Source organism: Puma concolor, chromosome A1, assembly GCF_028749965.1.
Source record: "Puma concolor isolate L17-30 chromosome A1, mPumCon1.1.hap2, whole genome shotgun sequence".
In the NCBI taxonomy this organism is placed as follows: domain Eukaryota; kingdom Metazoa; phylum Chordata; class Mammalia; order Carnivora; family Felidae; genus Puma; species Puma concolor.
The window spans coordinates 133,416,886-133,442,229 of NC_141667.1; the positions used below are offsets into that span (position 1 = coordinate 133,416,886).

At 37.5% G+C, this 25,344-nt stretch overlaps 1 protein-coding gene across 1 annotated transcript in view; it reads right to left on the reverse strand.

Annotated features, from left to right (window-relative positions):
• Positions 1 to 3,953: 3,953 nt before the first annotated feature.
• CHSY3 (chondroitin sulfate synthase 3) overlaps positions 3,954 to 25,344 on the reverse strand; it is a 293,421-nt gene continuing 272,030 nt past the window's right edge. The window contains exon 3 of the mRNA XM_025924783.2: positions 3,954 to 6,369. Within this exon, the coding sequence (XP_025780568.1) occupies positions 4,807 to 6,369 (1,563 nt within the window). The 3' untranslated portion in view covers positions 3,954 to 4,806. The remainder of the gene's footprint in view (positions 6,370 to 25,344) is intronic.

A 25,344-nucleotide genomic window follows, 5' to 3' on the forward strand; every position in this document is an offset into this window, starting at 1 on the left:
GAGAGAGAGACAGAGAGTGAGGGGGGAAGGGCAGAGAGAGAGGGAGACACAGAATCTGAAGCAGGCTCCAGGCTCCTAGCTATCAGCACAGAGCAGGACTCAGCACTTGAACCCATTAACTGTGAGATCATGACCTGAGCCGAATCAGACGCTTAACTGAGCCACCCAGGCGTCCCATCTCTACTTTTAAATCAACCTACAGATGAATACGTATCTATTTAATTCAACTGAAGTAAAATCCTTCACGGAAGAGAACGCTAAATATGGCACAGCCCTTGGCAGCTTCCGACATGAGAAAGGAAGAGGGAAACAGACAAGTGGATGTCAAAATTGAAGATGGAAATGAAAATGCTGGCAGCTTTGTGCCAGCACCAGGTGGTTGGCAGATGTGACTATGTCGCCACCTGGGGGCATGAATCACCGCCGAAGGAAGTCTCCTCATCCCCACCATCTGTCAAGGCAACGTTGGCAGTGCAGCTGGTGCCTGCGAGAGGCTGGGGGGCACACAGAGGCCGAGCTGCACTGGCATCTATTCTGCATCTCCATCCTGCCTCTACTGTTGCCACTGCTCAAAAACTGAAGATCTAGAAGGCTTCTGGACTCAGCACGTATTGTATCTTTGACAATAATTGGGATGCTAATAAGAGTGGAGATGGGGAGGGGCGCCTGGGTGGCTCAGTCGGTTGAGCGTCAGACTTCGGCTCAGGTCATGATCTTGCGGACCCTGGGTTCGAGCCCTGTATCGGGCTCTGTGCTGACAGCTCGGAGCCTGGAGCCTGTTTCGGATTCTGTGTCTCCTTCTCTCTCTGACCCTCCCCCATTCATGCTCTGTCTCTCTCTGTCTCAAAAATAAATAAACGTTAAAAAAAATTAAGAAAGAAAAGAGTGGAGATGGGAAGGGTAGACAAGTCAGCAGCACTAAGAAGTGATAACAGATACCTGTATTGTCCCTTAGGACACTATTTTGCCCACTTGCCTTGTAATATCCATAATCATAGAGATACGCCTTCAATAATCAAGCACAAAGGAGAGCTTAAGTGTACAATTTCCTGCAGAATTTAGCAGTCCCTTCTTACAGACATCCCTAGGGTAAGAACTTTGAAGGGGACTTGCAGTGACTCAGAAAGCAAGTGGTAGGGAAAGAAAGGCAACTTGGCCACATAATTCAAATGTGTCGATGCCTTCCTTCTCCTATACATATCTCATCACCATGGCTGAAATAGAACTATAGCTATTTTACTGGCTCTTTGCAACTCATCTTGGTATATTTTACCTGCTTAAAAATATTTTGTCTTGGGTGCAGAGAGGTAAAGAGGGAAGACACCAGTCTCTTTCTAGGACCACGTCTGGCTTAGGCCATTCCCTCAAGAACAAGACAGTACCAGGTGAGGGCTTAACAAGACTGGCAGCATGACAGGCAATCTGGGCAATCCAAGCCATTAGAAAGGACCCTTGTCTTCTGGGTCCTCTTCCTGGAAGAAGGAACTGCCCAGGCCTGATCTGAAAATGCAACCACGTGAAACCAGAGTAGCCCCGAAATGGAGCTGCTGACTGGAGGAGATGGGCTCCAGCTTTCTTATGTTAGAAACAGTGGGACTTTATAGTTTCCCTTTCGAGGGAGCATTCCATTCTGTTGTTTGGACTATCAGTTCACACACTTGGGGATTTTATTCCTATTGTTCTTCGTCTATTACTAGGCACAATGGGTTCAACTCTTAGATTCAGAAATAGCTCTGACAAAGTTGCTTTATGCCAAGTCTGTATGGGTCAAATGACATAAATAATCACACAATTACATGGTGGTGCTCATGGCAGACAGCTTCTGTACTCAGCAGGCTGACACCACAGAGATAAGGGCTGCTGCTGGCATCAGGAACCCTCAGCATTTTTTTTTCTACTGGCTGATATCCAGTGACCTGTGAGCAAGCAATTAGAAGAAACCTTTCCCCAACACAGTGCTACTCAGAGGGAGCTAGCAAAGTGGTGGAAGACTGGGATGAAAAGCCTGAACGGGCTCTTACTGACCAACCATCAGCAAACTAAGTTTGGCCCAGAATGAGCATACAGCAGACGTAAGCTGAACGGCGGATCAAACGTGTTCATGGTGTCAGCCAGAACTTTGCCCACTGTCTTCTATATCACCCCAACAGCTGAGAAGCCTTGGGTTCACGTGGAAAGACAGCTGCTCCAGGTCTGGACAAGAGTTAACTTAAATCTTAAGGACAGTATGCCAGTATTGTAACTCAGGACATGTGACTTCATTATTCATGGCCTCAGTGTCCATATCTGTTGAATAAAGAAAATAATATCAGTATTCTGAGAGATGTTGAGAGGATTATGTTTAAAAATACAATGCAAGTAGGGGCACCTGGGTGGCTCAGTCTGTTAAGCATTGAACTCTTGATATTGGCTCAGGTCATGATCTCAAGTTTCATGAGACTGAGCACCGTGTTGAACTCCACGCTGAGTGTGGAGCCTGTGTGGGATTCTTCCTCTCTCTGTCTGCCCCTCCCCTGCTCATGCTCTCTCTCTCTCTCTCTCAAAATAAATAAATAAACTTTAAAAAATAAAAAAATAAAAGGATAATGGAAGAAAAATGCATAGAATGATATTGAGTGGACAGAAGATGATCACTAGGATTGAACTGTTATTGGAGTGATGCTTAAACAGGAAACTCGCAGCTATCCAAATAAGGTAATGGTGGTAACATACGTATATGATGCTTCAGGTTGCATTCATGCTGTGTTGCCCTTCAACCTTAAAGGAGTTTTAAATAATACACACTGCACAGACAGGAAAACACTCTTAATTTCACTAATATAATTCCAATAAATCTTCAGTCAGGAAATACTGCAGTGCCTGAAAAAAAAAAATCATAGGAAAGCCTAATGCAAAGTCACAAAACAGAACTTAAATGCACTTATCTTAATTTTAGTACAGTATGTGTGTATGTAATTAAGGTCACATGAGATCTCTGCATTTCCTTGTTTCATCAGCATAATTCCGTGAGTATTACAGAGAATGCCACTTCATCCCTGGGTAGTCGCCTCACAACTCGGGCTCTTTTTCAGTTGTCTAAGCTAAACAGATGAGCAGACACTGATTTCTTTTCTTCATTAATGAAATAATTAACAATTATTAGTTTGCAGTAGATCTTTCCAAATGACTATCTTTACTGCATGATAATATATTTACTGCTCAGGAAAATAAAACCCGCTGAAAAAGTAAGCCACATGATGTAGGAAAATAAGCTATTAAAGTAAGGGTTTATGAAAGCTGAGGAAATATTAGAGCAGAGATCAATTCTGAATTGTTGGCCCTGTCAAGATTTTTAACGTCTAAAAGTGCCAGTAATTCCTTTCTAATGAGTCTGACATTATTAAGATTATATGTTACGGTCAAGGAGAGTGCCATCATATTTGTCACAACATTAAGCAACGTTATCTATTTTTGAGGCTCCCCAAGTGTCCTCTCTAAAGGAGACTATTACCCTGTACAAAACCCGTCGCTAAGGCAAATGCTGTATGGCCTCCTGGCAATTAGTTCCAAATAATGGTAGCAACTTACAACAGCTTTCAAATCAACTTTGATGCAATTTTTGGTCCTATTGTGCGAAAAAAGAAAACGAGAGTGTAGAACAATATGTACAATATGCTACATTTTGTGAGAACCCAAATTAACCCCAATTAAAGGCAGTTTCTGACCTGTTCTTGGTTCAGTTTGATCACAAAGCTGAGGAGATTGAGGAAGAATGCTTCTCCTGGAATGTAAGTTATTGAATAAAGAAGCCACTCATTTTAATCAGTTGTGAAGGCCAGGATTTAAAGCGTAACAAAACAAACAATATGCCTATAATCCCTTGTTAACTTTTCCAGTCTCTATAATAAGCACATTTTGGTGAGTATGACCCCTAAGAATTACATCAAGTATGACTGAAAGGAAACAACACAAACTTTTCAGTGTTTTTGAAAAAGACTACTGTTATACCTGTGTTTTATTATAAATAACCAGGTTCTGTCATAGTTTATCTTCTTGCCAGCAAATGAAGGACATCGTTTCATAAAGCTTCTAAAATGTACATGAATATTTAATTAAATCATATTTCCTTGAGAAAATAAAGTTCATTCGCATTTATAGCAGACAGTTGTGAGGAGTACATAATTGTCAGAAGACCAGGGTAGCCCGTACCGGTTGCTTGTGGAACAAAACTCCTCAATTTTTAAAACTTTTTTTAAAAAATAAACATACAATCATAAGTGTTCATTTACTTTAAAAATTCTAAAGATGAAGAAAATTATTGTCTATATTTTTAAGTCCTTGTATAAATTACAAAACTCAAGTTTATGTTACAGAGTCCCTTCCCCATAGGAAGCATAAAGCACTTTTGTGGTACCTTTCACCAGTAAATATTTGTATCACATTGAATTTAACAAACGAAATAAAAGTCGATATTGCATCTTTAAGCCCCAAGAGAACATTCTTCTAAGCTGTCTCTCACGATGAATGAGCTTCAAAAGTCATTTGATTGCCACGATTTAACTCAATCTCGAATAAAGATATATAAAAGTAATACATAATTGACTTCAGTAGAAATCTGAAATATCAGTGAACTGCAGACTCTTCTTGCTTGAGGTCAACAAACACTCTTTGGAAGATAACCAAGAGTAGTTTAAGACCAGGATAACAAAATAAAATTATAACAATAATAATTATAATAATAAAAATAACAATAATAAAATAAAAATAACAACAACCAACAATGAGGTAAACTCCCCTTTAAAAAGGCAATATGTGTTGCCTGGACTGTCAGGAGAGAGTTCGATTATACCTGACACCCAAATGTTTTTCCAACCAGAGTTCAGCCAGTTGCATGGTTGAGGCAAAAGTACTTGCCTTGGATCCTAAACACATCTTATACTGCTTAGGGTCCAAGTTAGGGTCACAATGGACTGGATGGAAAATATGCACCACTCCTACTTCTTGGCTTCTGAAGGGCCTTAAGCCAGATAGAATGACTTTATTGTAGAGATCTACATCTTCCAGTCCCCAGCCTTGTATTGAGGTATCAAATCCACCCGCACCCAGCAGATCACTTTTATAAATACAGGTAATTCCATAGCCGTAGTCTCTCCAAAATCCAGTCTTCTTTGAGAAGACAAAGTCATCATCAGTGGGAGGATTTCCCCCATTGGTTACCTTTGGGTCATACTGGCTAAAGATGATGGGGTAGTACACCTGTTGTCCCTGAATTGTATTGTCTCTACATCGTTGGAGAAAGTCTCCTCTGAAGATCAAGTCAACATCACAAAATAGCAGCAAAGTATCATTGTCAAACTGGGAAGAAGCCGTTTCAAGACCAAGACCTCTGGAAAACTCTCCCTTCATTGGGATCAGGGTCATTTCTGCTTTAGGGTACTTATTCTGATATTCCTTGATCAGCTCAATATGCTTGTTGGAATCTTGGCCAGAATCCCTACTGAAAAGGGTGATGACCAGCTTTACATTCTGCTTTGGAATAAGACAAGTTTTTTCAAAGTTGTCCATGAATCGCAAGAAAATGTCATACCTTCCAATGAGAGGAACAAGAATGTGTATTTTCTTTTCATTGTGCCCTCCCATGTCTTTGGCACCTTGAAAAGAAGATAGTATCTTTAAAGAATTAGATATAAAGGAGAACGACTGAGTGTCACTGTTAATGCTCTCAACAAGCCTGTTGACATCTAGCTCTTCAGTTTCTCTAAAGAAAGGCTTGCTGAACAACTGCTGAAGATAGGCATGACGTCTCACTGGCACAGTCAGTTTCCTCCCTTTGTGTCTTTTATATAAGAGGAGTAAATCCAAAATGTACTCCACCCCATGCATGGGATCAACCCTGCGGTAGCCATACTGAATTTCCTTGAAGTCAATGAGCCGTCCCCTACTCTTGGCATTTTCATTGATCATCTCCATCACCTGTAGGACTGTGTCATCCAGTGCTGTTCTTAGGATGCTGTTGATGCTCTGTCGAGGAGGCTGGTTCTCAGATGCTGAGTAAAGGAGCTTCCCTGTCAGGAACTCCCATTCTATCACTTCATCTCTCTCCCGAGGCTGGAAGTGGTTGAAAGAAGGCATCACTCCCAGCTGCTGGTCCTCTTTACTCACTTCACTGTTACTGAGCTTGCTCATCAGAGCACTCTCCCGGTGGAGCTGGATGGTGCGGTAGCGAAGTTCAGAAATTTTGCGGCTGAGCATGTAATTGTGAAGCCTGTATTGGTAGGCAGGCCTTTTGTTGGGATGCAGTGTTATGGCTGCATGGATTTTGCTGTTGTGAAGGTCCTGGATATAACCCTTCCGATTATGTTCGTAATTTTCATGGAACAGTTGTTGCATCTGAAAAGTAAAAGAAATCAAGAAGTTACAATAAATTTAAAAATAAATAAAGCAATAAGTGAAAACCTTTAAACTTAAATTAAAATATTTAATGAAATTAGTTAGAAAATGAACTGTCAAATTTATATATAAAAGAAATGAAAACAGTTTTAAAATGTCAAATTCACACGCCCAAACACTGTAACCTAACCTCCCGTTACATACATATACTGCACACTAAAGTCCAGCTGTGTATTCCAAAGTAAAGAATCTTTGTCCTTCTATTCCTTTTGAAGTCAACCCAAAACATCAAAGAAAATATGAATTGAATATATCCAAAACCCATAAAGGATCATTGTGAGGGACAGGCAGTGTGGATAGATCATGGGCTTTACAAAATAGAGGGTTAACCTTGAGGAGTAAACCCCATGACTTGTTGCTTGGAATGGCCATACCAGCCCCAAAGGAGACCTAAGTTTTATTGAGCATTCTGATATACCATGTTTACAGAGTAAGTTCTTTTTTTCTTAATTTGCTTTAATGCTTATTTATTTTTGAGAGAGAGCATGTATGTGTGCATGAGTGGGAGAGGGGCAGAGAGAGAGAGAGAGAGAGAGAGATAAAGGGTCTGAAGCAGGCCCCAAGCTGACAGTAGAGACACTGACGTGGGGCTTGAACTCACGAACTGTGAGATCATGACCTGAGCTGAATGAAGTCAGACGCCCAACTGAGTGAACCACCCAGGAATGCTCGGAGTAAGTTCTTGTTAAGCTAATGTGGAACAGAAATTATATTGATCTACACTACTGATCTAAAGGATCATGTCCCAAATTAGACATGTTTCACATCCTTACGAGCCAGAAGGTTTCTATGCTGGTGTATGACAAGTTCACTACTTCAAATAGAAACAAAATGGGGAAAAATCTAGAGTTATGAGATCATACTGCAAACTGCCAGCTGACTCTTTCTTCTCTATCAATAAAGAAACCTCCATTACACTCGTTCAAGAGAAGTACCAGTGGAGAAGGAAAAGGAGGGGGTGGAGGAAGAACAGAAGGAGAACTACCAGTGGCAGCAGCGACAGGAGACAGCTGTAAGTATATTGATGAATAAAGAGGAAAAGAATATTGCAAACTTATGAATACATATCTAAAGCAAGTGAAAATTATAGACAAGTCAAAGAAATTAAAAAAAATACAATCTCTATAAATAAGAATTCAAGAAATATATACATGTGCTTAAAGAAAATAACTAAAATGAAAGATAATCACATTACAAGAACCCAAGAAAGAGATTTGTGGAAAACTCAGGAGAAAGATACTTGAGAAAATTTAGCCGAATAATGGAAACATAAAAGAGGGGATAAGAAGTTTGGAGATATAAGTCTTTGTGTATACATGCATACACATATATAAATATAAATATTTATATGCATTTAAACGCTTGAATATATGTTCAGTACACATAGATATACATTTAAGATAAAATTATATATGTGAAATATACCTGAGGGACATGTTTCCCTTAAAATAGAGGCAGATATATATCTATGTGTCATTAGGCCAAGAGAAAAAAAGAGAAGAATGAACATACAAAACCCACTTTGGCTCTATGGGAAAAGAACAAGTGGGAAAAGAACAAGTCTTGTCACAACATTTTCCATAGCAACATCAGTGCTGAAAAACAGTAGAGTACAGCCTAGGAAGACCCCAAGGAAGCAAATTAATGACTAATTATTTTTTAGTCAATCAAGCTAGGGGCTCAAGTTTACTGCAAAAAATAACTAGCTCCTAACTTGTAAAAGAACTTGTGGCAGAATAGCAGTGATAAATTCTCTGATGCTCCTCCCATCGAGAGACGGGTCTTTGTCCCTTTCTCTCGGATCCCAGTGATTCTGTCACTACTTTAACTAAGAGACCACACTAGAAACAACACTGCACCCGTTTCTAGATTGGCAGCTTCCACTTCTTGTCTGTTGGAACTGCCACTCTGCAGAAGCCAACTGCCAAGTCACAAGTCTGAGTTAGTTTCCTTGTTTCGGGCCAGGATCTTCAGTAAAACGTGGTATAGCACAACCTTGTTCCGATCCCAGACTCAGAGAAGAAGTTGTCATTTTCTCTCTTTAAGACATTAAGTAAGTTCCTTTCTATTTCTAGTTTGGTAAGAGCTTTCATCATGAATGACATTTCAAGTTGATCCAAAGTTTTTTTTTTCCTGCATCCATTGAGAAGACTGTGTGATATCTATCTTTCTTTCTTTCTTTCTTTCTTTCTTTCTTTCTTTCTTTCTTTCTTTCTTTCTTTCTTTCTTCTGTTATGGTGAATCACTAATTGAAATTCCAATATTAAACAACCATTTTATCCAGTGACTAAACCCATCATCATCCTGATATATCATCCTCTTTATATACAGCTGGATTATATTTGCAAATGTTTGTTCAAAATATACTGTGAAATACCAATTCTCAATTTGATATATAGGTTCAATGCAATTCAATACAAATCCCACCCTTTATTAAAAAGAAAATGTTGCTCTTGATATTAACAGGATGATTCTAAAACTTACACAGAAATGAGGGGTGCCTGGTTAACTCAGTCGGTTAAGCGTCCGACTTTGGCTCAGGTCATGATCTCACTGTTCGTGCGTTCAAGCCCCACGTTGGGCTCTGTGCTGACAACTCAGAGGATTTGGATTCTGTGCTTTGGATTCTGTGTTTCTCCCTCTCTCTTCCCCTCCCCTGCTCATGCTCTGTCTCTCTCTCTTTCTCTCAAAAATTAATAAACATTTAAAAAATAATAAAAATATAAAATTTATAGAGAAATGAAAAGCCAAGTATATTCATGACAATGTTAAAAAAAGATATACTGCAGATTAAAAAGTTATAGAAATTTAGACAGTATGATCCTGATACAAAGATAAACAAATAGAACAAAAGACCAAAATAATCCATAAATAAACCTACCACATGATTTACAATATCACATAATTTACAACAAATAAAGACACTGAAGAGTGGAGAAAGGATGGTCTTTTCTGTCAATAATGCAAGGATAGTTGGATATTCATGTGGAAAAAAGGAAAAACTGGTCCCCTTCCTCCCCCTGCCCCCACATGGAAAATATATCCCAGATGGATTGTTGTTATAAATATAAAAGTTTACCCAATAAAATATCTGCATGACTTTTGACTGTGTGAAGAACTCTTAAATATGACACAAGGTACCAACTATAAAAACAGATTGATGAACTGGACTACATTAAAATTAATAATTCTGTTCCTCAAAAACATCATTATAAGATTATAAAGGGTAAATTATGTACATTTGAAAAAAAAAAGAATTCACACACACATACACACACACACACACACACACACACACACACACACAAACACACACAAAGAGGTAAACTACAGAATGGGAGAAGACATTTTTTAACAGATCATACCAAAAGGACTAATACCCAGAATATGTAATAAACCTATACAAATTAGTAAGCAAGAAGGACAAACCCAGCTGCAAAATGGAAAAAAAAAAACCAAAAAAAAAAAAATAAATAAAAAACCCTTAATGGGCACTTCACAAAAGAGAATATGCAAATGACCAATTAACATACAAAAACATTCTCTATCTCATTCACCATCAGAGTAATGCAATTTAAAGTAATGATGTGATAACATTACAGACCTATAAGAATGGCTAAAACTAATCAGACTGATAATGTATTGTTAGGATCTGGAACTCTCATACATGTGTGATGAGGTTGTAACTTGGTTCAACCAGTATGGAAAATGTATCAAGTAAAATGACCCCACACATTTCCTATGACTCAGTAATTCTACTCTTAGATATATACCCAATATAAATACAACCATCCATACACCTAAAATATATATATAAGAATTTTCATAGAAGCATTATTCAAAATACTCCCAACTGAAACCGACCAAATGTGTATCAAGAGTAGCATAAATTAATGTCACATATTCATATAATAACAAATAAAACATCAATTCAAATAAATATACTACTACAACAATATGGACAAATCTCACAAACAAGTGAAACAAGACATACACAAAAGAATATGTTTTGTTTGACTCTATTTACATGGAATTCAGACACCGGTAAAGCTAACCTATACTATTAGCTGTTAGAATAGTAATAAAAATTCAAGAAAGAGGACAGGGAGCTGTTAATGTTCTATTTGTCGATCTAGTTCATGGTGACATGTACATATTCTATTTGTGAGCATTCATTGAAATATTACTTAAGATATGTTTGTCTGTTATATTCCAATTAATAAAAGATTTTATTTTGAAACTGTGATATACATGTATGTAGAATTAGGTAGGATTTTCTGATATGTATGTACATAAATATGTGTGGATATGTGGCTGGAGGGGAGGAAAGGAGGGTGGAGAAGACAGAGAGACAGAAAGAGAGAGAGAATATAAATCATAGAAGTTTTCCTATAGAAGGTCACCTAAAAGGGGTAGGACCCATACTATAGGAGATTCTTTATCTCCAGTAAAACTGAGATACTCAGATTTTCAAATCACCATGATATGACTTTGAAGAATATAACAGCAGATATTTTGAGAAGGATTTTGCACTTAACTCAAGACATAGTTTAACTGCATCCATTTTCTTTTCTCAAAACACATGATAATTTTTATTTAACATTCTGATTGATGATAAATCAAACTGAATCCATAATTTACAGTGAGCTGTTGTATCTCTACTTCTGTGGTATTAATATTTTATACCTGAAATTGCTTTCAATATTTTACTGTATTTAACTTTCCATGCTTTTTTTTGTTTGTATGGAAGAAGGCAAAAAAAATATTTCTGATCATATATGAAAGACTAATTATACCACCTGTAAAAGGTATTGGCTATATGAAACTATTCTTTCTTAAGGCATGCTTTACAGTACTAAGAAGAAGGGGCAATGTTAAATTAAACAGGAAACAATGTTCAGAGGCAAACTGGGAGATTGCTGACTTAATCTTGCTCTTTTAGTGCTATTAAAGTGATTAATACAGCACAATTTGATAAAGGTGACATTTTGTTATAAAACAAATACTATCTAAGTATTGAAATATTTAACTAACTCATATCACTCACATCATTATAGCCCAAGCTGTATCCATGGTGCTTATCTTTCTAATGTAATCCTTTGCAGAAATATTACAAATAGACAAAGACCATGATGGAAGCAATCCTTGGAAACCATGTATTCAGACACATTCCAGGAAGTACAGTAATGATGAAAGCATCTTGAATTCGTGCCACATTTTCCATGAAGAAACATAGAACATATCCAAATTTCCTATTTTTATATGTAGGGAGGAGGTCCAAGCTATACAGCATAAATGTGAGAACATTTAAGAACCTGGCTATGGAGTTAGCCAGATTGGGATTTGAAGACTGGCTCTACCTTTCTAAGCCATTTCCTAGCCAACCTGTCTAAATCTCAGCCTCCATATCTATAAAAGAGAAAATGTTAACTGCCACACTGTATATTAAAATGTTGCTCTATAAGAAAAATATATACACAATGCTTAACATTGTGTCTGGCATATGGAAAACACTCAGTAAATGGCAACTGTACATAAGTAACAGTTCAAGGATTTGCCAATCTCCTCCTGAGGCTGTTCTTTTTAGCTAGGAATTTTCATAGAAGGAGAGTGGCACCCTTTCATTGGCTTGCCTCATCTTTGCTCATCTCTGGAAATGCTTGGAAATAGTTACAATTTGGCTGCATACACTCAGTGCTTCAATACATCTAACATGCCACTGAGGCATCCTCTCCTAACAAGAGTCCTCCTAACAAAAGATAAGTTGTTGAGGAAATTTCAGGAAACCAAGGTTCATGCTTAAGTGATTTAATCCTGAGTCAACTGAGATATAAGAGATCACAACTACAACCAGAATAAACAGTTGGTTTTATTATTTATCACATTAAATTGTGAATGTAGCAAAATGGTTTTAAGAAAAAGTATAAAATTTACTTTTAAAATTATATTAGCTTGTTTGAAATAATTCAGGAAGTCCAATGCAGATGGGCTGCTGCTTCTTTCTAGAACTTCCAATTGATTTCTCGCTACTTCCTGAGATTGATATGGGAAGGGGAAAAGCATTCCACACCAACAAAATCACAGCAACAATTAACATCAGTGGGTCCTGACAGACCTCAGTGCTTCAACTGTCCCCTCCAACAAATCTCACTCTCTGATAAGAAAATTACCTAAGAAGCTATAGAAAACTCTATTATAAAAATCAGAGAGAAGAATAGATGCCAAGATACAGTTGTATATTATTATTAGTCTCCTACTATATTAACCTTCCATTTCCCCCCTTAGATTTATGAATAATGAAAACATAGCATAGATAATTTTTGGAATGATCATAGCCATATCAGTAAAGGACTTCCATTTCAGCAAATACATTTTCAAAGAATGCAAATAGGCACAACAAAGTCGCTTTTGGAGCATCGCAATGTTCAGAAAACTAGACTTGTTAATGGTTGCACAACTGTATAAATTTACTAACTATTACTAATCTGTACATGTACAGGGGAGACTTTGGTAGAATGCACGTTAGACCTTGATAAGACTTTTTAAAAGACATAGCAAATATTAAAAATCATATACAGCCAACTCCATCTTTAAAAAGCAAAAAGACCAGAACAGTACGTAGTCACCAAAATATGTGTGAGTTTTCCAAAAGCTGAGATTGAGCAGGGGCATCTGGAAGCAACTGAGGACAAAAGGCCAAACACAGCAATGTCAGGGGCAAAAGGGTTCAAAGGACAGTAGATCTCTGAAATAACCAGGAAAGACACGCTGCCTGACAATGTAGGGTATCAAACCTACCCTGTGTAGACAATTATGTATGGGTGCAGGAGCTGAGGTGATTGGGGAGGGCCGAATAAGCCCCGGATGGAAACGGTTTGTTTCAGAGAAGAGAAGGAGCTACGAAGTCAAAGAATTAAGTCATGAAGTCATGTTTAAAAAATTTTTTTTTAAGTTGATTTATGTATTTTGAGAGCAAGCACATGAGCTTGAGCCAGGGAGGGGGAGAGAGAGGTGGAGAGGAAGAATCCCTAGCAGGCTCTGCGTAGTCAGGGAAGAACCTATAGAAGGGCGTGGACTCACGAACTGTGAGATCACGACCTGAGCAAAAGTCAGGTCACTTAACAAAAGTAACGACACTTAACTGACTGAGCCACCCAGGTGCCCCTAAGCCATGTTTTCAAGAAGCAAGTTTACCGTGAGGTAGTAGAGAGGACCAAAGCCTTTTCTCCACTGAAATCAGTAAGCCTAGAACACTAACAAGCATCCCTGCCAAAATATCTATGGTGAAGAGCTTGTCCAGGGAAAAGGAATTTTTCCAGGGATAAGTATGTTTTCCAAAAAAGGAACACAGTCCACATTACCCCAAAGTTTCCATATTAAAAAACAAACAAACAAACAAACACTAGATGAAAAACTAGCCTCTGCCCTCTCCTCCACACACCCTCCTGAAAAACAGAAGCCACGGAACTGAGGGAAACATTAAGCAAGTGCTTTAAAAACATAAGAAACAATTTCCTCTATCTTTGAAAACAACAAAGGAGAAATAAAATATCTCAGAGATGTGACAGGGAGACGAAATGTCAGTTCACAGAACTAAGAAAGAAAGAAAGCTTAAAGAGTAAACTATGAAAAAATCAGGAGGAAAGGAAAAGAAGAGACATCATGGGGAGTTCAGTAAGGGACAGAAAAGATAGAAAGTAGGAAAGCTTAGGGGTGTCTTGCTGGTTCAAGTCGGTGGAGAGTGCAACTCGCTCTCGAGTTTGTGAGTTTGAGCCCCTGTGGGGTATAGAGATTACGAAAAATAAAATCTTAGGGGCACCTGGGTGGCTCTGTTGGTTAAGTGACCAACTCTTGATTTTTGCTTCAGGGCATGATCTCACAGTTTGTGAGTTTGAGCCCCACAGTGAGCACAGAGCCTGCTTGGGATTCTCCCTCTCTCTCCGCCCCTCCCTCCCTTGGTTGCTCTCTCTCAAAATAAATAAACATTTAAAGAAAAGCAAAATTTTTTTTTTAATTTTTTTTTTCAACATTTATTTATTTTTGGGACAGAGAGAGACAGAGCATGAACGGGGGAGGGGCAGAGAGAGAGGGAGACACAGAATCGGAAACAGGCTCCAGGCTCTGAGCCCTCAGCCCAGAGCCTGACGCGGGGCTCGAACTCACGGACCGCGAGATCTTGACCTGGCTGAAGTCGGACGCTTAACCGACTGCGCCACCCAGGCGCCCCGCAAAATCTTTTTTTAAAAAAGCAGGAAAGCTTAAAAAATGGAATATAAATAGTTACAAAGGATTAGAGAAATTAACATGCCTAGAAGAGTACTAAGTATATAGTAATTGCCATTAACAAGAGTATTAATAATCATTAGGTATTATTACTGTAGTTATTTGTTTTTACTATTATTATTAGTGTAGGTATTGAAAAAGTGAGCAAATGAGAATGGCCTTAAGTTTTCCTTAAAAATTAATTCAAGTATGCTCAGTGTAGCCATCATTTGACTTCATATCATCATCTAAAAACTAAAAAGCTAAATTGTCTTTATGAGGTCTCTGTCGAAACAAAGGAGAACGTGAAGGCCATGCCATTATCAGAAACCTGTTCATGAACATCTTTCCTGTTCTCTATTAAGAACGTGGCTGCATTAATTTTTTTCTCCTCCAAGGAGAAAATTTCCTTACTTTGTGTGAAGAGGCTCTTTCAATTTAGTGCAAATTCTTTTGTTCTCCTTATCCTGCTCACTTTTTGTTATAAGAAAGGATCTTCTAACTTAGAAAATTTTCTTTGAATCTCTTCCTACAAATGAGATTCAGGAGAATTTGTAGGAGAAAAAAAAGTCATTCTTGTTCTAGGAAGTACAGACTCTCTGTAAATCAGAATAATGTATGGATGTGAACAAGAAATAATAAATCATTAAAGTGGCATAAAATATAATGGCAAACGTGTACCTAAGAGTTGGTTAATTTGCTTTGCAAATGTTTAAACTCATTTTATCCTCTATGATGTAGTGATGCAATACTATATAACTAAATGAGGAGTCTTATTACCCTCAATGAAAATGCCTTATGATGTTTCTTTTATGTTATAAAACCAGTAAATATGAAGGTAATAGGCAAAATAGTGGATTTTCAAATTAACACTATTATTTTCCCTCAATTATTGTCTTCAAATATTAATAGTAAAGTTCTTACAGTATGTCCTACTTCTCCAGTGATAATGCCATAATGAAAACTGTACCCAATTCTAAATATTAAAGAGAAGAAATGAGTTTGGTAAAAATAAATATTCATATATCATTCTCTAATCATACAGTGAATGACAAAAATCTTAAAGGGTACAGCTTGGATAAGTTGTTGAATGCAAAGTGTTTATTCTTATTTTTATTTAAAAACATTTTTTTAAAGTAAGTTTTTATTGGGGCGCCTGGGTGGCTCAGTCAATTAAGCACTGACATCAGCTCAGGTCATGATGTCGTGGTTTGTGGGTTTGAGCCCTGCGTTGGGCTCTGTGCTGACAGCTGGGAGCCTGGAGCCTGCTTTGGATGCTATGTCTCCCTCTCTCTTTCTGTCCCTCCGCCACTCATGCTCTGTCTCTCTCTCTCTCTCTCAAAAATGAATAAATGTAAAAAAAAATTTTTTTAAGTTTTTACTTTTATTTATTTTTATTTAAAAAAAAATTTTTTTTAAATAAGCTTCACATCCAGTAGGGAGCCCAAAGTGAGGCTTGAACTCACAACCCTGAGAGCAAAACTTGAGCTGAGATCAAGAGGCAGGCACCTCGTCTGACTAGTTTAGTTAGTAAGATTAGTTTAAATATAAGATATGGTCTTCCTCATATCATCTTTATATGTTTGTCACATAAAGTTAAGAGCATTATTTTGCTACTAAGATAAATAAAAATAATAGCATCTTGGAAATAGCCACATCTAATCCACATACTCTAAAAATTCAATGTACAACATGTGATAAAATTGCATGGAACTAAAGACACATGTGTGTACATACCCACACATACCCACACACAAAAATAAATGCCAGGAAAAGTGCAGTAATCTGAATAGGATCCGTGGACTATATCAATGTCAATGTCCTGGTTGTGATATTTAACTAGAGTTTTGCAAGGTTTTGCCACATTAAGGCGCACATGGGATTGGATTCCCTTGCAATACTTTTTTTTTTTTTTTTACAGAAGTACACAAATCACCTAATTACCTAAAAGTAAAAGGTTTAACTAAAAATCACATGCAAAAAATTTAAAAGAAAATGTTGTAAGGGCATCTGGGTGGCTCGGTCAATAAAGCGTCCTACTCTTGATTTGGGCTCAGGTCATGATGTCACAGTTTGTGGCTTCGAGCCCCTCATCAGGCTCTGTGCTGACAGTGAGGGGCCTGCTTGGGAGTCTCTGTCTCCCTCTCTCTCTGCCCCTCCTATGCTCTCTTTCGCTCTCAAAAATAAATAAACAAACATTAAAAAAAAATTGTCACATTTCTTTTTTTTTAAATCACCCCCAAAGGATACTGAAAACAGCAAGTGTTGAAAACTTGTAGTTCAAAGAATGCAGATGTGATGGTGCCTTTTTTTTTTTTTTTTTTTTGGTAAGCCAATGGTCTAAATGAATTTGAGTTCAAAAAATGTTAAGTGAGCAGTGCATTTTCTAGCTATTGTCAGTCTCATAGAGTTTCTTTATGTTTCCTTCATGAATTTCAGTTGCCAGAGGGTATCTGAGTTCTTGGATATCATTTTCTTGTAACTTTTAAAAAATGTTTACTTATTTTTGAGAGAGAGAGAGAGAATGAGCAGGGGAGGGGCAGAGAGAGAGGGAAACACAGAATCTGAAGCAGGCTCCAGGCTCTGAGCTGTCAGCACAGAGCCCGACGCGGGGCTTGAACTCATGAACTGCAATATCATGACCTGAGCTGAAATCAGACGCTTAACCGAGTGAGCCACCCAGGTGTCCCTGTTGGATATCCTTTTAAAGAAACTTAAAAAATCTTAAAATGTCTTTCCCTGTTGAAATCCTGTCACATGCTACAACATAGATGAACCTGGAAGACATTATGCTAAGTGAAATAAGTCACAAAAAGACAAATTCTTTATGAGTCCACTTATACAAGTACCTAAAGTAGTCAAACTCATAGAAACAGAAAGTAGAATGGTGATGTCCAGGGGCAGGGTGAGTGGGGCATGGAGAGTTGTTCAATGGGTATAGAGTTTCAGTTTTGCAAGAGGAAAAATTCTAGAGATTTATTGCAAAACAATGTGAATATAGTTGACACTATTGAACTGTACACTTAAACACGATTAAAATGGTTTTAAAAAAAAAAGTTCTTTGTTTTTTATTTCACGTGATCCTCACCTTTCCTAAACCAGAATACAAGTCACAGTGTGGCTAATTAATATACTTTGTTATAAATGGCTTACTTCAGTTAAGCTTTATTTATGGGCAAGTTCTCTCTCCTGATAGCAAAAAATGGCTCCTGTTGGCCATAGGTACACATTTTATTTTTTTTATTTAAAAAAATTTTTTTTAAATCTTTGTTTTTGAGAGAGTGAGACAGAGTGAGAGCAGTGGAGGGGCAGAGAGAGAGGGAGACACAGAATCTGAAGCAGGCTCCAGGCTCTGAGCTGTCAGCACAGAGCTGGACGCGGGGCTCGAACCCACCAACCGTGAGATCATGACCTGAGCCAAAGTCGGACACCCAACTGACTGAGCCACCCAGGTGCCCCCACAGGTACACATTTTATACATTATAATTCCACAGTAAGAAAAGCAGACCTTGACACCCACACAAGGGCAGAGAAGTGATAGAGGAAAGACTGAATGCTGTTGACAACAATGAATATAGCACTGAGCTGTACCTCAGGCCAGACTACTGTCAGACTTTCTGGTTTCCAGGGACAGTACTTCCTTCTCTGTTTCAGGTAGTTTAGCTCTGCAGCTTGACTTGCAACCCAAAGAATCTTGTCATAAATGATCTGATAGGTTGCTACATTTTAATTTCAGCTCTGTACTAATGCTCTATATGATTTTCCCCTGTTTAATTAGCTAATTTAATCTTGACTGAAATCCTATGTGGGCGCCTGGGTGGCTCAGTTGGTTAAGCATCTGACTTCAGCTCAGGTCACGATCTCACGGTCCATGAGTTCGAGCCCCGCGTCGGGCTCTGGGCTGATGGCTCAGAGCCTGGAGCCTGCTTCTGATTCTGTGTCTCCCTCTCTCTCTGCCCCTCCCCCGTTCATGCTCTGTTTCTCTCTGTCTCAAAAATAAATAAACGTTAAAAAAAAAATTAAAAAAGAAAAAAGAAATCCTATGGACAGTCTGTACCATTAAAACTGGTACTCGTCTTCCTGCTACAATTCATTTTCTTAGCTATGTTAGTTAAAAAAAAAAAAAACAAAAACTGTCAGACAACACAGAACATAGCTTCCAGATACCAATTCTTATATGTAAGTTTTCTCAGCAGTATGTATTCTCTACAGTTTAAAAATACTTCAGACAACACAGAAAATAATCATGTGATAGAGATTCCCCAGCAGGGAAATTCTAAACACATACTTTCTAAGGCAAATATCAAAGAAATTTAAAATCAGAAAGAAACCACTAAGTTAATGAGCTTTCATTTCATAATAGTATCATGGCACATAACCATTTCTTAGTTTTTTTTTTTTAATTTTTATTTATTTTTCTTGAGTAGATTCCAAGCCCAATGTGGGGCTCAAACTTAGGACCCAAGATCAAGAGTTTAATGCTCTGCTGAATGAGTCAGCCAGGTGCCTCAAGCATGTGTTAGTTTAAATAAACGCATACAACTTAATTAAAATAAAATAAATAATTAAATAAAATAATACTCCAATTAAAATAAATAAAATAACACTGTTATAAATAAAATAATAAATAAATTAATACTCCAATCAAAAACACAAAACTAAATTAATGATAGTTTAACTTGGCCGCACATTAATTTGCCTGATTTAGCTTGACTTACCTAAATTTAGCATAAAGATGCTTCCTGATATATAGTTAAGATAACAGTTGATGATTGTTGAAATGTAAACAATTCATTTCCCTTGTAGACATTTTAAAAGTTTTGGTAAATTGTCAAGTAAATGTTCTGTACTCATTCTTTCCTTAAACCTTTTTTTCTACTCACAATTTGTTAGAAGAGGCAAAGAGGAATTTTAAGACCTTTTCAAGTTGCTACTTTGCAAATTGCAAACACGCACAAGACTTTCATTCATGCAATACCAACATAAGTTAACTACTCCCTTCACTGGCGATTTGTCACATCATAAGTAATAATAGATTATCCAAGAGATATAAACATGCTAATTTGAAGGAGCACATGCACCCCAATGTTTATAGCAGCACTATCAATAACAGCTAAATGAAAGAGCCCAAATGTCCATCGACTGATGAATGGATAACAGTTGCCACAACATTGTGAAAGGCATAAACACAATTAATGAATGTATTGTATCCAGTGGAGGAAATTCATTGACTATTTGATGGCACTGACCATGTATAAAATTATACCTTGATTTTCAAATAAAAAAAGAGAAAATGATCTCTTTTTTTAAGTTCATGGATTTTATTCCAGTTATGAAAGCTTTCAAACTCCAAGTAGAGTCCTATTTAACTAAAGTTAAAGGCAAAGATTTTCTTTGTTGTTGCTAATTTTTTATTTCCTTTTTTCCTACATTCAAGCCACCAGTCATTTGTCCTAATGAAAGACTTATCATAACTTATCTAATTCTGTCTGAACATCAAGTCATCCACAAATGTAGAAGGTTTAAGAATGGGACAGATAAGGACTGGGGCTGTTAAAATAAAAAAACAAGAGTGACCAGTCTTGAAAATTCCCTGAGCTGACAAAAGCAGTGTAGGCATACTGTAGGCATCAATTTAGCTTATTTGGCAAGACTAACTTGATCTGGGTCACTTCTTGCTTATGCCCCTGGAAATCATAAGCAAAACTTGAAAGGTTTCCCAAGGTTGATAGGAGGTAACCACTGAGCAATTCCTTATCATTTAAAAAAATCCTAACATTCGACTCAATCACTGAAGAATAAACAGTCACTGCCATCCCACTATATAAGCTGCCTCGTAAAAATAGACCGCTGAGCCTCTTTGTATGTTTTGGTTTGAGTGCTCCTGGTTTTCACACTGTCTTTTTGGTGTGTGCACAATAAACTTTTACTAATTGCTACTTCTGCTGATTCACTGGTTTTACTTCTGTTATTTCCGAACTTTTGACAGGGCACACTTAACGATATTTTGTCTAAAGAATGACATACACTTCTGTAATTATGGACTTTGGCTACAGGACAATTTTTAGTGATAGTCATTAATATTCCTGTAGTAACCCTCAGGGCAACTTGGAGTGCTGTTTGTAAGAGGCTAAAACTTGATGACCTTCCAACAAATAGAAGGAGGGCCATTATACAGCATTCAATGTTAATTGGTTTGTGCAGTGTCTTATGTCAGAAGGTGTATGTTCAAATATAGTTTGAAATGAAAATAAGACATTGTATTGTTAAAATTTAGGAGTAAAAACTTCTTATTCCTTATGTATAAAGTCGACTTCAGCTGCCAGTACATTCAGAATACAGTCTAACTGGATAAATTGGATTAGAGAACACAGTGAACTGGCATGTGCATTGTAGATGCTCAAGAAAGTTGGTGGCATCCATTTGATATAAACATTGAACACATGAGGAAGATAACATAATACATTCTATGACAATTTCTTTTGGTAACTTTCCCTGCCCACACCATTCCTGATTCGGTCCTCCCCAACCTTTGGACTGCCTCTCTTACTTACAGAATAAATGACTCCTTCATCCATTTAAAAATATTCACTGAGTTTCCAAAACGTGTCAGTGGCCATGCATACAGCCACAAAAGAAACATGGTCCCTGTGCTCATGGAGTTAACTGCCTAATGAGGAGACAAGCAGTAAATATATAGATTCATAAGTAGCTGTCTGATTTTGACAGGTGCTCACTGCACTAATTATACCATATTGTATTTGCTGCTTTACTTGACCGTGTGCCTTTCTAGATGGCCTATTCCCAGAGGGTAGCCTGGGTCTAACACTTGATGAAATATTTATAATTAATTTTTAGTAAGTTAACATATTCCACCCCACCAAACAAGTTGGTAACCAAAACAGGGATCAAAACATTTACTGTAAGAACTTTAATTCCCTCCAAGAAAATTCTCAGCGTTCCACTTTATTTCCTAGGCCTCTAAATGTTTCCTCAAGTTAAAAAGTAAAATGTAACACAAGACTTCAAATATCTATGTTGTGGATGGCTTGGCACTTATCTTACAGCTTTTATATCTTACTTAAGTAGAGACTCACAGTCCGTACTACTGTACCATGACTGATGGTGGTCATACATCTCTTTACTATTTCCATAATTGATGCAGTCATCCAAGCAGGGAGAAAGGTCGAGGACACCCATCATCATTTCTGCTTTGTGCCACTGGAATGTGAAATGATTGTAGGAAACTAAACTGATTCTAAATCATTGTGGGTTCTGTCACATTAATAATTTCTGCACAAATAAATGAGGTGCTGCTGGGAGACCACAGTTAATGAGAATAAAAGCAATGCTAGAAGAAGGTCCTTCCACCTGTATGGAGACAAGAGTCTTCCCTTCAAGAAACAGAACTGTGGTTTATGTAGGAATTGTTAAAGGACTGTGGAGTTAGGCCTGGCTTTGGGGGACATTTCAACCATTTAAAAGAAAGGAAAAAGAAAAATGAAACTCTACTGTCTGTTTCTCTGTCATTCTTTTGGCTCATGTTCATGTGTATCTATCTGGGGCTAAAATCCCGGCTTTGCAATTCCAGGCCCAGTTTTGAGATATGTTCTTCCACTTCCAGTTGATGTACAAATGACAACTTCTAAGACAAGAGGGACTGCTGGACTATTTTCTACATTATATGAAACATGGTTAAAACACTGTCTGGCATAGATTAAGTACTCAACAGATGTCTCTGTATTATTGCTTAGTAAACTTTAGATTTTGAAATTTCTTGCATTCTAAAGCAGATTGCAAAGATAGCCCCATTATCTCTAATTTGGCAGGTTACTAATGAGCAACTTTTAGTTATAAATAAAGTTTAAAGATTGTAAGATTGTGTATCCATTTGCCTGTAGGAAGGGACTTGTAGATCAGTTCCCAGATCATCAGCTAAAATCTAGAAGTCCACCAATGGGTGACCAACATGGCCTTAACACTCCCTTCAATTTGACTAAACTTTAGACAGACTTTCTCCTGACTACAGGTCCCTGACCTCCCTTTTCTTAGAGCCTTTACTTTAGAAACCTTGCATACATTCTTCCTCTGCTCCTTTGATGTGGACATCTTCTGGCCTCTCTCCAGCTTTACAACCCAACGATGTCTTTCCCAAGGACCTGGGAACCATTCCTTCGAAATGTAATCAGTGGGAAAGAGCCCCTATCTCCCAGTCTTTGTGGGAAGGGAGGGAGCCCAAGTTCAATGAGCACTCATTAAAAACACAGATGGCCTAATAACATTGACCAACATCCTTGCTAAAGTCCTCCAGTACCTTTTCATTAGCTCACCCTAGTGCTTAAAAACTCTCCTGCCTTTTATTTCAGCAGTGCTTGAATTCAATCTCTCTTCCATACTGCAATAGTTTTGAATAAAGTGTTTCTCGTGGGTCACTGGCAACACTTGGTGAAACATTGTGTTACAGCCCTTAGATCCCTTGATCTGCTTAAAACTCTGCTCTCATTAGCTTAAAAAAAAAAGAAGAAAAAGAAAGGCTCAAATTAAGATCCTATTCCTTATGGTGTAATCAAGGAGATAAGTAGCACTTCCTTCCAGCTGATTTTATTAACATTAAAGTTTCATGATAAATTATGATGATCCCTAGAGCTAAACACCCAATTAAAATAACATAAGCATGGCAGGATGTCTATTATAATGTTTTTCCTAGAAGAAAATTCCTAATTATAGTGTTGTAGACTTCTGCATGGGCACACACTGCTGTGGGAATGGATGGGAATCACAGCTTTAATTAGCAGGTAGGTGTTTCCAAGATGGTGCTAACTCAGAATAAGTGAAGCCTAATCTTTCAAAAGTCAAGTTTTCTGGAAATGAAAACACAAGGACTTGAGTCATTTTGACCCTGCTAATTACAATGACATTTCCTTACTGCAGACTGGGTATACCTCATCTGTGTTTCTCATATATAAAGTTGTCATAACAGGAAAGTGTAATTTACATTAAAAATTAATAAAATCATTTCTTGGGACCCAGTAAGTGTCACAATACACTCATTACCTTTAGTAAAAGAGTAAAGGATAATCTGGGTTTCACAGCTGCACAGTGATCCTTCAAAATGGGTTAAAAGGAGTTTAAATCTTTGTCCTTCTTGAGAAGATAAAATAAAATAAATGACTTATTTTTAGTCCTAAAAGTCACAGGTAGAATTCCAAGGAGAAAATGAATGAGAACTCAGGAAAATAACAATGATTAGTATATTCAGTGAGTTAAAAAGCTGTATTTGATAAATAAGAAAACTGTCCACTCCAGATCTCACTAGTTATTGGATTTGTTTTCAACAGTACTGCTCCCAATATTGGACAGCATTTTAAATTTGTCTTACATAATGTTTACAGTGTTCTTTTTAAAAAACAGATCACTTAAAACTTTCATATGAATATCAAATCCAATTTTTTAATGCTTTGTAGGGCTAATGTCAGTGGAATATTGATTGTGAAAATAGTTCACAAAAAGGCAAATGACTTGGAATCACAATTTAATATATAGGTTATAGGACAGTTAACTATTTACAAGGAAAAACAGGTCTTTGGTTCTCTCCCTACCTCACATCTTATACTGAATACATTATAGGCATATATATATGTATATGTGTACGTACATATATGTGTATGTATCTCAGATGTATTAAAGACCTAAATCCTGTTAGTACCACACCTACAAAAAGGAAAAATACAAAAAAATAATGGAAAGAAAATGTAGGGAAACATTTACATTTTCTAAGCATGTTCGGAAGTCCTGTTTTTAATCAAAAAATTTTGTTTTTAATGTTTATTTATTTTTGAGAGAGAAAGAGAGAGACAGAGCCTGAGCGAGGGAGGGGCAGAGAGAGAGGGAGACACAGAATCTGAAGCAGGCTCCAGGCTCTGAGTTTTCAGCACAGAGCCTAGCATGGGGCTCAAACCCATGAACTGTGAGATCATGACCTGCGCTGAAGTCAGACGCTCAGCTGACTGAGCCACCCAGGCACCCCGGGGATGTCCTTTTTAAGCAAAAACAAAAGCATAAACAAAAAATATAAATGAAAAATAATAGGTTTTAATAATACATTACAATATTCCCATATCAAAAGCACCATAAATAAAATTAAAAAGCAAACATTAAATTGAGAAAGTGATTTTTGCAATGATGATGCCATGTCAAGAGTTACTATATACTTAATATATCATTAATCTAACTTTGCTTTCCTTTAACCCTCATCATCAAGTCCAATCTGTTTTACATCCTTTATGTCTCCTGGGTCTTGATTCTCTGCTTTACATCTTCAGGACAGCTGCTCTGGTTCAAGATACCAAGAACTTCTGTGTTTATGCAGCAGTCACCTGTCTGTGTCTCATCTGGCCACACTCTAAACAATTCTCCAAGATGCAACACTAGTCATCTTTCCAAGACCCAGATATGATCGTGTGACTCTCCTTTTCCCTATCAATGAAATCCAGTGCCCTTAGAATAATAATGCTCTTAGAAAAATGCATTCCTCTCCAGCTTTCTCTGTTACCTCTCACCCTCTATGCTTCAGCCATAATGGCTTCTTCTCTCCTTAGTGTCTTTGCACATGCCCTTCCCTTTCCTTGGGATGTTCTCCTACCTGTTAATTCC